Source organism: Oxyura jamaicensis, chromosome 4, assembly GCF_011077185.1.
Source record: "Oxyura jamaicensis isolate SHBP4307 breed ruddy duck chromosome 4, BPBGC_Ojam_1.0, whole genome shotgun sequence".
In the NCBI taxonomy this organism is placed as follows: Eukaryota; Metazoa; Chordata; class Aves; order Anseriformes; family Anatidae; genus Oxyura; species Oxyura jamaicensis.
The window spans coordinates 90,531,921-90,543,656 of record NC_048896.1 but is presented as its reverse complement, the minus strand read 5'-3'; the positions used below and the strand labels follow the sequence as shown (position 1 = coordinate 90,543,656).

Sequence of the window (11,736 nt, the reverse complement as noted above, 5' to 3'; positions counted from 1 at the left end):
CTCTCCCCGCCAGCCCCATGCTCTCCCTTCCTTTCATTTGCAGCTTTGAGCTGGGGTCACTTCAGTCTGGGGCCACCACAAACCCACTACTGCCACCCCAAAACCTCCCCCAGCCCCCGGGTGCCCTCCTTGCTGTCCCACCACCTGCACCCAGGTGAAGGCACCGGTCGATGCCTTCAAGCAGAAACCGTGGCTGGAGCAGGGGCTGCAGCAAGCACAGCTCTGCCCTGCTGGCAGCACCCTGCGCCAAGGGCTCAGCACCAAAAAAAAAACAACCATTTAAAAGCACAGAAGCGAGCCTGAAAGCACCAAAATGACCTCCGGATTGCTCCTGCCGGGAAGGAGTTAGGGGATGATTCAGCCAACCCTAAATTTTACCGGCTGAGCCCTTCGCTGCAAGCCTTGGGGTGGTTAGAGCAGCGCGCTCCGAGCAGGAAATCGTATCGACCCGAGGCGGTGGGGTGGAGGGGGTGGGGGGAGCATGTCAGAGCCGCGAAGAAAAATCTGGTGAAAAATTGAAAGGCAAAACTGCACTGAGCAAAATCATTTTTTCCTATTCATCGGCCAGCTCAAAGCACTAGGGGATCCTCTTGCCCCTATGTGAGACCCCGAGGAGCAGGGGAACCCCCAGAGCCATCCCGGGGGCTCTGCAAGCACCACGGGTGGGGGTGCGAGGGGGCAGAAACCGAAAGGGAACCCCAGCAAAGAGTGAAAAAAATTACACCCAACAACACATGTTTTTTTTTCCCCAAACATGGAAATATTGAAGGCTTGTGCCACCCACCCACCCCTTCTGCCCTGCAATCTCATGCCACGTGTGTCACCGTCCAGATCCCAAACCCCACGTGCTTCAAACCTCACGGTACCCAGGGCCTTTCGAAGCAACTCTGATATTTCACTTATGACTTAAAATATTTCTGCGTATGAGACACTCGGTGTCGAAGCTCAGGGCCAGGTGGGGAGCCCGAGCAGAATTGCCTTACTTTTGCGGTTTGTCAGCCGCTAACAAACAGCCTTTGTTTGAGGTTTCGTGCTGTCGGCTTCAAAGCTTTCTGCGATGCCGCTTGCGTGTGCTTCATGGAGAGCTGGGGGTGCTCTCGGCATTTTCCAGGGCCAGGACAGAACACCTCCCGCAGAAGGATGGCTTCTCACCAGCTGCTCATCAGCACCAGCAGCTGCTGCCAATTTTGCTGCCTTCTGCTGAAGAAAAGGGCCGCCCGCCTCAAATTGCATCTTCTCCTTTTGAAAGCAATTCAGTTTTAAGAGAGGAGAAACCAGCCCAAGTTCATTGCTTCCTTCTTTTGTTTTAATGCCAAGCCCTCCGAATTAGCTTGCTACGCTTTAATTGCTAGGGGCTAGGTTTGGACAGAGGAGGAAAAGCCACGTGGGGAAATACGAAGAAATAATTAAAAAGCCAGCCCAGAATGACTTTGGGGTTTTCTCTTCCTGAGGGTGCTGCAAGGCAGCCCTGTGCAGTGCGGGGGGCCTGACGCACACCTGATTTTGGGGCTGGGCACGGAAGAAGCCTCTGCTCTTCACCAGACGTCACCGGTGGCATCTGCGTGCAGCGGGGGGGCAGCCAGCCACACCGCCACCGTCACATCCATCCCACCAGGAGAACGGGATCCAGAGGGTCCTCCAGGAACGTGGGGTCCCCCAGGATCCCCCAGCCGCTGGGGACGTTGGGCATCGCCACCATGGTGCGGCTGTGGCTCTGCCTCTGCCTGCAGCTCCCAGGTAAGAGAGATGACTCCGGGTTAGGGGAACTTAAATATCCAGGCTTAGGATGGAGCTACAGAACACTGTTACCTCCCCACTGGATAATTTATAATGTAATGTTTAATGGTGTAGACACTGCAGGGCTTGGTTTTACTGCACCCTCTTCGTGCAGGCATCCAGGGGGAAGCTGCTGACCCCCGGGGGCCTCACTTTGTTACGTACTGTACATACAGTGAACACACAGTTGACCCCATACGGTGGTGGGGCCCCCTCATACCCTCCTGAACCTGCTGGTCACCGCAAGAAGCTGGGCTGCAAAGATTAAATAACTTCTAAGAGAATGAAATACTGCCGTTGGGGAGAAAAGGATCACGCTATGGGTGGGATTGGCTGCCTCCCCTCCAGAGAAAACCACCCAAAAATCAGAATGTGCCCCGTATGGGCAACCTGCAAGGGGAACGGGGCCGTTCCTGAGCTGTGCCCATGCACGGGGAACAATCCCATCCCCATCCCCTGCTCCCAGCCAGAGCCGGCACCAGGATGGGGCTGTAAGTGCAAAGCGATTTCTGTGCAGGTGTCTCCACAGGGTTTTGAAGGAATGGGGACATTTTAAGGCAAAAAAAAAAGGGAAAAGGGGGGCTTTGTTCATCTTTCTGCATGGCTGTAAAGCATGCCTGGGAAACTAGCGGGGAAAGAGAGCGCAGCCTTATCTCCTGAGGGTGTTTTTCGCTCAGTCTCTGCGGCCGTGTGGGATGTTTGCTGAACACGAAGGACTGCCCGCCGCTTCTTTTTCGTTCCCCAAGGCCGTGCCGCCTCGCTCCTCTCTCGCACACAAACACCACTCGTGTCTGCCCGGGCAAAGCTCGGCCAAGATAATTGTTCCCCAAAACTTGCTCAGCCCAAACAAAGTGGTGCGATGCCAGATGGAAGCTTTTGAACCCCCCGCTACCCTTGAGCCGTTCTCCTTCCCCAGATCACAAAACTCCCGTGAACAAGAGGCCGTCTTCATGAAAATAAACAGAAAATGAAATGGGCTCACTTTGAAATGCCTTTACCTTTACATTAATTTTCCCATCCCCTCCAGAGTTTTTCCTGCTGCTCCTAGAGATGCATTTTTTTAGGAGGAGGCTGAAACATATCCCACACCTCCACCACCTTGACATATGTTAAGGAGCTCAAAAGGATCTGTAGATTCCAAAAAATGAGAGAATGCCAACCAATACAGGCCCAACACACCCTTAAAAGCATCCCTCCATCCCTCCCTTTGCCACCGAGCTCCGTCTCTAGAGGAGCGGTTATGGGGCAAAATACAGTTGGCAAAATGTCTTGGTTTTGCCAAAAAAAATAGCTGGGGACCCACAAAGGCCTCTGCAGGAGCATGGGCTAGTGTTTCTGCCAGATGTGCTCTGGTTTGGTGTTACTGAGCCCCCAAAGGGGTTCTTAGCATGGAAGGGAAGTGAGGGAGGTATTTACGAGATATTTAAGTGTGGATGTGGCACCGAGGGACATGGTTTGGTGCTGGGGCTCGGTATGTCAATGGTTGGACTCGGTGATCCTGAAGGTCTTTTCCAACCGAGGTGCTTCTACAGTTCTAACAAAAATAGAGTGCACAGCTACCTATTCCTGGCTCTTTTTGTAGGTTTCTGTGCCAGTCTACGTTTGTCCCAGACTCCAGACCATATTTTAGCCCAAACTAACAGCAGCACGGAAATCCTCTGCCACACGAAGAAGGAGCACACCGGGCTGTACTGGTACCGCTGGAACCAGGGGCAGCAGCAGTTTGAGTTCCTGCTGTTCTCCAACTCGCTGGGCAAAAGCACCTACGGCATCAACGTCAGCAAGGAGAAGTTCAGCGTCCGCGGGATGAGCTCCCAGTCCTACAGCCTGCACATCAGCCGGCTGCACGCCTCGGACGCCGGCATGTACTACTGCTCCATCTCCCAGTCCTCCGAGCTCATCCTGGGCAGCGGCACCAGGCTTGGCGTGGGTGAGCATCGCCCCCAGGGTGCCAAAAGGTGCCGGCAGTGGGCTGCGACGAGGGGATGTGTGGTGGTGGATGATTTGTCCAGGTTTGGGATGCAAGGGTCGGGCTCTGGGGGGTTTTGTGAAGAGGGATGTAATGGGATAAGCAGAAAACGCAGCTAGTAGCCGCATTTCAGGGCAGCGGCATGGGCAGTTCTTCTGCCGCCACTGCTGTGGTCATGCCTTGAGTCCTAGCGTTTTAGGGTTTCCCCAGGGAGCCATTCACCTCCTGGTATTGGCATGCCCTGCATTTTGCTACTCCCCCCCACAGCTCGACAATTTGGATTTTGTGCCCTGCTCACCTCCCAGGTCCGTCCACGCTCTGGCTCTCCGTACCCTTCTCCAGGTGACAAGGACAGCTCAAAGCCGGGGGACATCGCCCCTGGGGTTGGGTCCCGTGGCAGGTTTCGAGCCTGTCCTTCACACAAGGGGTTTATTTGGAATTTATTCCACCCAGCATCTGTCTGCCGGTCACCTGGGGAGTGCTGCTGGGCAGAGCCCAGGTCCCACAGCCGCTCCCCTCAGCCCAGTTCTCCCCCCAGCACGGAGCAGGGGTGGCACAGGAACACTTGTGTGCTTGAAGCAGGCTCCAGCCCTTTCCTTGGGGCTTTTAGGGACACAAATAACTTTTTAAACCAAGAAGCAGATGTTTTGCTGGCTCTAAAATATCCCTTTTCTGCTTTTTGTGTGTATGCCCTGCACCTCTCATTCACTGAGCTGCCTCAGAAATCCCTTTTGGATCCTTGCTGGCTAGAAGGAAAGCTGCTTTAAGATAACAGAGAGCTGGTTTTTAATCAACTATGCACTTATCTATGTCCCAGAAGCAAGGCATGAAAAACATGCCTGAAATTCGGCGTGCTCAAGGCCGCTCCAATGTAAAACTAAACCCCAGCAGGTGGCTGGGGAGGACTCTGACCCTGCTGGACAGTTTTTTTTTTTCCCTTCAGTACCCACAATAAAATAAATCACCCTTAAGGCCTTTTAGGTCTAAATTTTATTTGGAAAAATACAGTTTTCAGCAACAACAATGTGAATATGGAAAGGATTCAGGGAGCCCTTAAAACCTCCCATGCTGCTGAGATCCCATTCCCTGTGCTCTCGGGTAAAGAGCATGGGGTTAGCACCTGATGGGCAGCAACGCAGAACTTTAAAACAAATTACAGGTGCTTCTTTCTGGCTTTGGGGCCGTGCTGGTGGGGCTGTGCCTGGCAGTAAGTGAAGCTCGGGGAAATTTCCCTCTTCTCTGCCCTGGAGGTGCCCAGGGCCGGGCTGGATGGGGCTTTGGGCAGCCTGGGCTGCTGGGAGGTGTCCCTGCCCATGGGAGAGGGCTGGAGCCAGATGGGCTTTAGGGTCCCTTCCAACCCAAACCGTTCTGTGACTCCACAAAGGATTTAGTTTTAAAAGCCACAGTTTCCAGCCCCATCTGCTGCTGTGCTCGGTGTGACGCTCACCACCTTCTCCCTCTTTCCCAGTTGATGTTTTGCCTCTGCCTTCCACGTCCACGCTGGCCCCGCTCACCAGGAGACCCTCACAATGCAAACCTAAAAGCAGAGCCGCAGGCAACAAAGGTACAGAAACACGTTGGCTCCGGCCGCCTCGGGGAGGGTGCTGAGCTGAGCTGTCCCTGGGAGCGATGCCCTGGGTTATAGGGGGTTTAGGGCCAGGACGGATTCCCATTTAGCTCTGGTGCCCTCTGGGTGTGCAGCCCCCCCGGGTGCAGCATCAGGTGGATTCCTGCACCAGCGAGGGTGCCACAAAAAAAGGTTTCCGTGGCTAAGTTCTCCCCGGATGCCTTTGGCTTAACGCATCCCCAAGGGATACCCCTCCTGTCCTGCACCCCTCCCGAGGTCCTGAGCTGCTTTTCTCCCTGCCCACCCCACGCTCCATCACCTGGGCCAGATGGTGCCCATGTGCCGAGCCAGAGGGGCAGCTCCACACCATGTCCCTCCCTATTTCCAGGTGCCTGCAGCCCCCTGGTCTGGGTCCCGCTGGCCGCTGGCGCCCTGATCCTGCTGCTGAGCGTGGTGCCCACCGCCCGCCGCTTCTACCGTAAGCACCGCACACCGGGTTCATCCTGGGAGAGGGAACTGGGGAGAAAAATGGGGTGTTAGGGGCACCCCACGCTGACCCTGACCGGCCCCGTCTCTCCTCAGGGCTGCGGCGGAGGCTGTGGCGTCGCATCCACAGGCAGTAAATCCTGCTGGGAAAAGGTACGGAGCATCCCCTGCCTGGTGCTGAGCCCTGCCTGGATGTGACCCAGCATGGATGTTCAAGACAGGACTTGTGGTGGGACTCGGACACTTTCTTCCTGCAATGCACCATGATTTTAAACTTTTTCCTTGACACAGCAGCTGATAATTAGATTGGGCCGGATCCTGCAACGTGCTGAGCCTGTCTCAAGGAGCCTTACAGGAGCAGGGTGAGCCCCTGCACTAAAGCTGGGGCACCAAAGGGATGCAGCTGGGCTCAAAAGATGCTCTGGGAGCGCCTGGGCTCTCTGTGCTCACCCACGGGACGGCACCTCGGTGCTTTGGGCTTCCTCCTGCTAGGAGGCAGCCATCCTCCATCAGGCAGCCAGCGTGGGACGGTTACTGCACACCTCGTAATGGTGTTAGCAGCTGGTAGAAGTGGTAAAGGCACTGCTCAGCTGCACAGGCTGCTGTCTGCTGGCCCTGCTTTGAGCAGGATGGGGTCAGCAGGGGGCTGTGGGCACGGCGAGGAGCCGTCGGCTGCGCCTGGGAGCAAGCAAGGGTTAAAGCACGCACCGAGCCGCCGGGGGAGTCTGCAAACAGGCAAGAGAGGGAGAAGGCGGCAGACACAGCCACGTCCCAAGGCCAAGCACCTGGCAAAACAGCCGCTGATAACAAGTGGAGGAGCCCAACGGCACGGCCAGGGACGATCCTGCCCTGGCTGCGGGGATGCTGAGCCCCTGGGGCACCCGGGGGTGCTGAGCACACGGCTCTGCCACGCTCACCACCTAGGAAAAGCCCCCTTTTTTTTCCGGATTTCCAGGAGAAAAATCAGCCAGCAGTGCCACATCTGTGGGGCACAGCAGCATCCCTGCCACCGATGTGCCGGGGACATACGTGGCACTGGCTGTGTGCTTGGTGTGCTGAGCAGGTGATTTTTACAACATGTAATTCTTATGCAATAGCCAAAAGGAAACCCCTTTGAAGCTGTCCATGTGCAAAGGTTTTATTCCGGCAAAATTAAATGTTTTGGATCGGTGTTTGTCTCTCAGCTCCCTGCCCACGGGTGAATCACGGTAACAGGCAGTGAGGAATTTGCTTAATTTCTGAGTGCCCCAGTTTGGTTTTGCTGCTCCAATACAGCTGGTAAAAAAAAAACCACCCTAAGCTGCACCTCAGCTGCGTGCAACGAGGACAGCAGCAGCCGGGGGTGTTGCACCTCCTTTCAAAAGGCAGCTTTGCGCACTTTATCAATGGAAACTCTGAAAAAAAAATGATCTGGTGATGCCTCTGATCACCAATAGAGTATTTGCAGGCAGCAAACCTCCGTCGCGCTCAGAGATCTGAGCAGCAGGTTTCAAAAATGCGAGGGCCGGTGGAAAAATCGCCCCCCTTTCACAGATTTTTTTCCAGAGCACACATACGAAAGAAATAGAAACACTAATGAAAAGAGGCTTTCACATCTGAGAAAACGAGCCCCCGACATTTACAGCTTCTTTTTTTTTTTTTCCTTTCCCACCCTCCTTGCTGTGGAAAGCACAACAAGAGCAGCCAAAGCTCAGGGCGCTGTGAGGCGAGCAGGGACGGGGGCACTTCGGTGGTGAAACCCCACGGAAAACATTGCGGGGCCACGATGTCACACAGATGACACCAGGAGACATGGCACGAGGTCTGACAAAGTGCCTTCACACAGGACAAGGAGAACACAAAGAGTTCCCTACCTTGAGCCCACACCTATCAATCATGGGGCAAGGAATTGTAAAAGAGGTCAAAAACAACACATTGCAATGATCTGTCACATACTGGTTATGTTTTATTCCTTGTTACACTAGAAAAGAAGACTGGAGTTATTAATTCATTAATTAGTGCGTGCATATCTTGCAGCCATTAATTAGAGCAGAAGTGCAGGTCAGGCATTGCAGGGAAGATGGTTATTGCTGCTGTAAAACTTTGGTCGATTCATTAAAAATATATCGTTGATCTTTCCAGAATATCTCAGCTGCTAATTGAATATTGGCAGCGCTGGGTTTGTCATTCTTAGTTTGAGGAGCCCACCATTTCTCAGCCCGTCCTCAGTCAGAATGGCTCAGTGCGGGGTCGCTGGCTATCACACATCTCCTCACCGCAGGGAAAACAGGTTCACTGCAGGACTTCTGAGCATCCAGAGCCATTTAATGCCCACTGTACGGGTAGTTATACATGTATCGTTTTATAGATGCTGACAGTTAAATGTATTTTGACAGACACCTCTAGAAAAAACAGGAGAAAAAAATGGCTGTGATGGAATGAGAGGGACCAGGAGCAGCGCTGCACAGCGGCACAGGATGCCTGAGAAATGCTTTTTGGGGAAAAGCTGGTGGCTGGCGAGACTGCCAAGGCTGCAGCTCTCTGCTTCCTTATCTCAGCTGCCTCCTTCATGCAAACACAGAGCCCAGGGGAGAGCTGTTCTCAGGAGCAGAGACCGGGGTGCTGGGTCGCGTTCCCTCCTCCGCTGCTGTTCTCCCTTCTGCTCTTCTGTAGCTGGCGGCACTCCAGCGCTCCCAAAATGAGTGAATCCCAAGAGCCATCGCTGCAGACACAAATGTTATAGCTGCAGGAACACAAAAACCTGCTTCGAGCAGCCTGAGTACTTGTGGCCTGTATTTACCCGGACATCACAATGTTTCCTTCAGTACACATAATGCTGAGGTCGCACAGAAGCTGCAGATATTACCGAGTGCATGCAATGCAGAGACATGCAGACTTGGTATCTCAGCAGTCATTTAACTGGAGCACATACCAGATTTAGTTAAAAATTAGTGTATAAAATATGCATTTTTGCATATTTTGCATACTTACATATTTTGCATTTAGCCTACCAAGAGGAGAGGTTACTTACCTCTGCGTGACACACGTTCATCCCGAGGGTTCTTCCACATGCCACAGAACTTTCCCCAGGCAGTAAATATTTGCAACAGGACAGGAAAACCAGCCTCCTGCCAAGGGCTGGTGCTCACCACCGCGACGTGTCCGACACGAAGTGCTGGGGACCCTTGGAGCATCCTCGGAGAAGCCAGGGGCTCTTCTGCACCATCTTCTGCATCCTCATCCCAAGGCAGAGACCCCCCACAGGTCCCACCGTATCTGATATCTCTCCAGGTACCACCGCCGGAGCAGATGCTGGGGAGGGGGGTCCCGTCCCCTCGCTCAGCCCTGCAGGTCCCAGGGGGAACCAGCACCGGTCCTCAGCAGAGCCCAAGGAGCAATCTCCATCTGCTGCAAGCACGAGGTCACCTCGCTGGCTGAGGTCTCAGGAAAAGATGCTGGGCTGGGCTTACACCCAACAAAAAGGCTTTAAAATACTGTGCTTTAACATCAGCACCGAATGCAGAATTCAAGTTGGGGTATTTCCTAGTGGTCTTTAAAAAAATAAAGGCAAAATATTCCTGGAGTCTGGGATTGCATATTCCTGCCCTGAGCAATAAGCAGCGAGCAGATGACCGTGCTGTTATTAAAGCATGTCTCGAGTCATCTTGATGCAAGAGGAAATGAGTCTGAGCAGCAGTGGAAAAGCCATTTCTGCAACACCTCCCTCAGGTCGGCCTGCTGTCGTCTGACTCACCCATTGCTGCCATGCCCATGACAGCTTGGGTACAATTTAGACGTGCCTCTCTTTGGGAACACACTCGCTCAGTTTCCCGAGCCTGCAGGGCTGAGTGCTGATGCCCTGCAGGGCAGGAGCTGCGGGCCACGTGAGGCTGAGCACCCCCAAACCCATTCTCTGCCACCTTACCCAGCTGGAGACACAGATGCTGGGAGAGGGATGCAGCGCTGCCGGGCTCCTCCCCGGGGATATATGTCCTTGTGCCAGGCCAACAGCTCAGGAAGATTTAACTGTGCTGCTCTAAAGAATGAGATAATTGGGAAAAAAAAAAAAAAAAAAAAAGACAGGGGTTCAGAGGAACCAGATGTGGAGCTTTGTAGCAAATGGCTTCCTTTAAATTGCACACTTTAATGAGGTCTCGTATTTCAGAACATAAAAATGACTGGTTTGGGGTAGAGCAAAGGTACAAAGGTAGCAAAGACTACTGTGCCTCCAAGCAGACAGCTAATAAATAACAACAGAACTGTTGTACATGATACATCCCCTGAGTGTTCTGCCTGTTTTTAACTAAACAGATTCCCTGAGCCTGCTGCTATCTGCTGAGTAACCACAGCAGACCTCCCTTCCAAGCACTTGTCCAGGCTCTGCATCCTCAGAGCCCCTCGGCGAGGATATCCCTGGGTGAAGGATGAATTCTGCTTTGAACCTGACCATCACCAGCCCTATTACTACTTCGAGTCCCCTCTTTGAGACAGACTGAGGCCAGCCCACAGTGTTCAAGGATCTGTTCAGTGCATGGGGCCACGGACTGGACCGCACAAGGACACAGCTTTGTTATTTTACACCCAATTCCTTTCCTACCTGCCAACTTCTGATTTGGTCTTGCTGCCAAGCATTGTAGTGGTGTTTATCAGTCTTAACCCAAATTTCCACTCCTGAGTGGCTCATTTTATGGCAAAGTGAGGAGTGCTTTTCCTTGTACTTCTCATTCATCTGATCTGAACTGCACCTGCCCAGGCTCTGAAAGCCCCTTCCACAGTTCCACATTTACAAGGCATAAATACGAGTAAATTAAGATGCATAAAAGTGATATTTGCAGGTTATGTCTTAAATGTGAATTTTTACACGGCTATCGAGCCCGACGTCACAAACACAGCGAGAGCAGCACTTTCAGGAGAGCAGGCATGCAAAACCAGCAATCAAACACTTCTCTTCACAGCCATGGTGGGCATCAGGCCGTCAAAAGTGAAACTTAGCACCAAATTCAGCTTGTTTTGATGACGGCAAGGGGCACATTAAGCCAGCTGCTGCTTCTTGATACACCGATCTCTTCGCACCCCTCTTCCTCTCCCCCGTCTCTTTTGAATAAGATATCCTGTTTGAGGGTTGTGTCTTCACAGCTTTAATTCTACAGGGAGGGGTTTTTTGTGCGTGTGTGCGTTGTTGTTGTTTTTCCAAGCAAAGACAAAATCTAGAAAAAATAACAAGTTGTACAAGCCAGCCAACACTAGCAATAGGACCACAGAATAGATGAAGCAAGTCATCCCAGGAAAGCCATGGGTTTCCATACAGGGAGCAGCACCAGCAGGAAGGGTGGACAATCAGAAATGGGACCAACTCCATTCCCCTAGCCGTAACCAACCCCTGAAATTAAAGTTCCCTCTCTCAGATGTTGCCAGGGAAGATGCACAGCAATACCAGATACATGTTCCAGCAATATGTTCCCAGAGCAGTCTGTGGAAGTCCTCCTGTACCGTACAAACGGCCCCAGAAGTTCCTTGGGGCATCTCCACCAGGCATTCCTGCCCAAGGTCTTCAGGAAAAATGGTCAGTGTGCACCTAGGAAGCAGACAAGCTGTGACAAGACTCTGAACACATGGAGATGGGAGAAGTCAGGCTGTGGGGATAACACCAAGGCTATGAGAGCTGGGAGGAAAAGAGGGGGCTGAACTAGAAGCCCAAAGCCACACAGTGCCTCAAAACCAACAGAAATGTGACTGTGGGAATGGGGACTGCAACAGAAAATAGGAATTGGAAGTGGGATCATGAGCCCTGTTCACCAGTTAAAGACTGGAACTGCTCTTCAGACAAAAACTGGTGCATTGGAGCAATATCGACCATCACTTTTTCTTCTAAGGAGAGGTGGTAGGAGATGTGAAGCCTTTCTGCAGTTCTGGACTGAATCTCAGGTTTCTGTGCTATGCAGGGGATCGGAGCTGCAGG

At 52.8% G+C, this 11,736-nt stretch overlaps 1 protein-coding gene across 1 annotated transcript; it reads left to right on the top strand.

Annotated features, from left to right (window-relative positions):
* Window positions 1-479: 479 nt before the first annotated feature.
* Window positions 480-6,284, top strand: CD8B (CD8b molecule). The gene is made up of 5 exons (XM_035326110.1): window positions 480-1,737; window positions 3,359-3,706; window positions 5,214-5,309; window positions 5,701-5,790; window positions 5,895-6,284. Exons 1-5 carry the CDS (start codon window positions 1,698-1,700, stop codon window positions 5,933-5,935), a joined length of 615 nt encoding a protein of 204 aa, XP_035182001.1. The 5' UTR covers window positions 480-1,697; the 3' UTR covers window positions 5,936-6,284.
* Window positions 6,285-11,736: the final 5,452 nt, after the last annotated feature.

What these genes read in the sequence shown, in the direction of transcription:
- CD8B (XM_035326110.1), top strand. Translation starts at nt 1,698, where the DNA reads ATGGTGCGGCTGTGGCTCTGCCTCTGCCTGCAGCTCCCAG. An exon ending in CGGCACCAGGCTTGGCGTGG is followed by an intron (nt 3,707 to 5,213) that starts GTGAGCATCGCC and finishes CCTCTTTCCCAG; the next exon opens with TTGATGTTTTGCCTCTGCCT. An exon ending in CACCGCCCGCCGCTTCTACC is followed by an intron (nt 5,791 to 5,894) that starts GTAAGCACCGCA and finishes GTCTCTCCTCAG; the next exon opens with GGCTGCGGCGGAGGCTGTGG.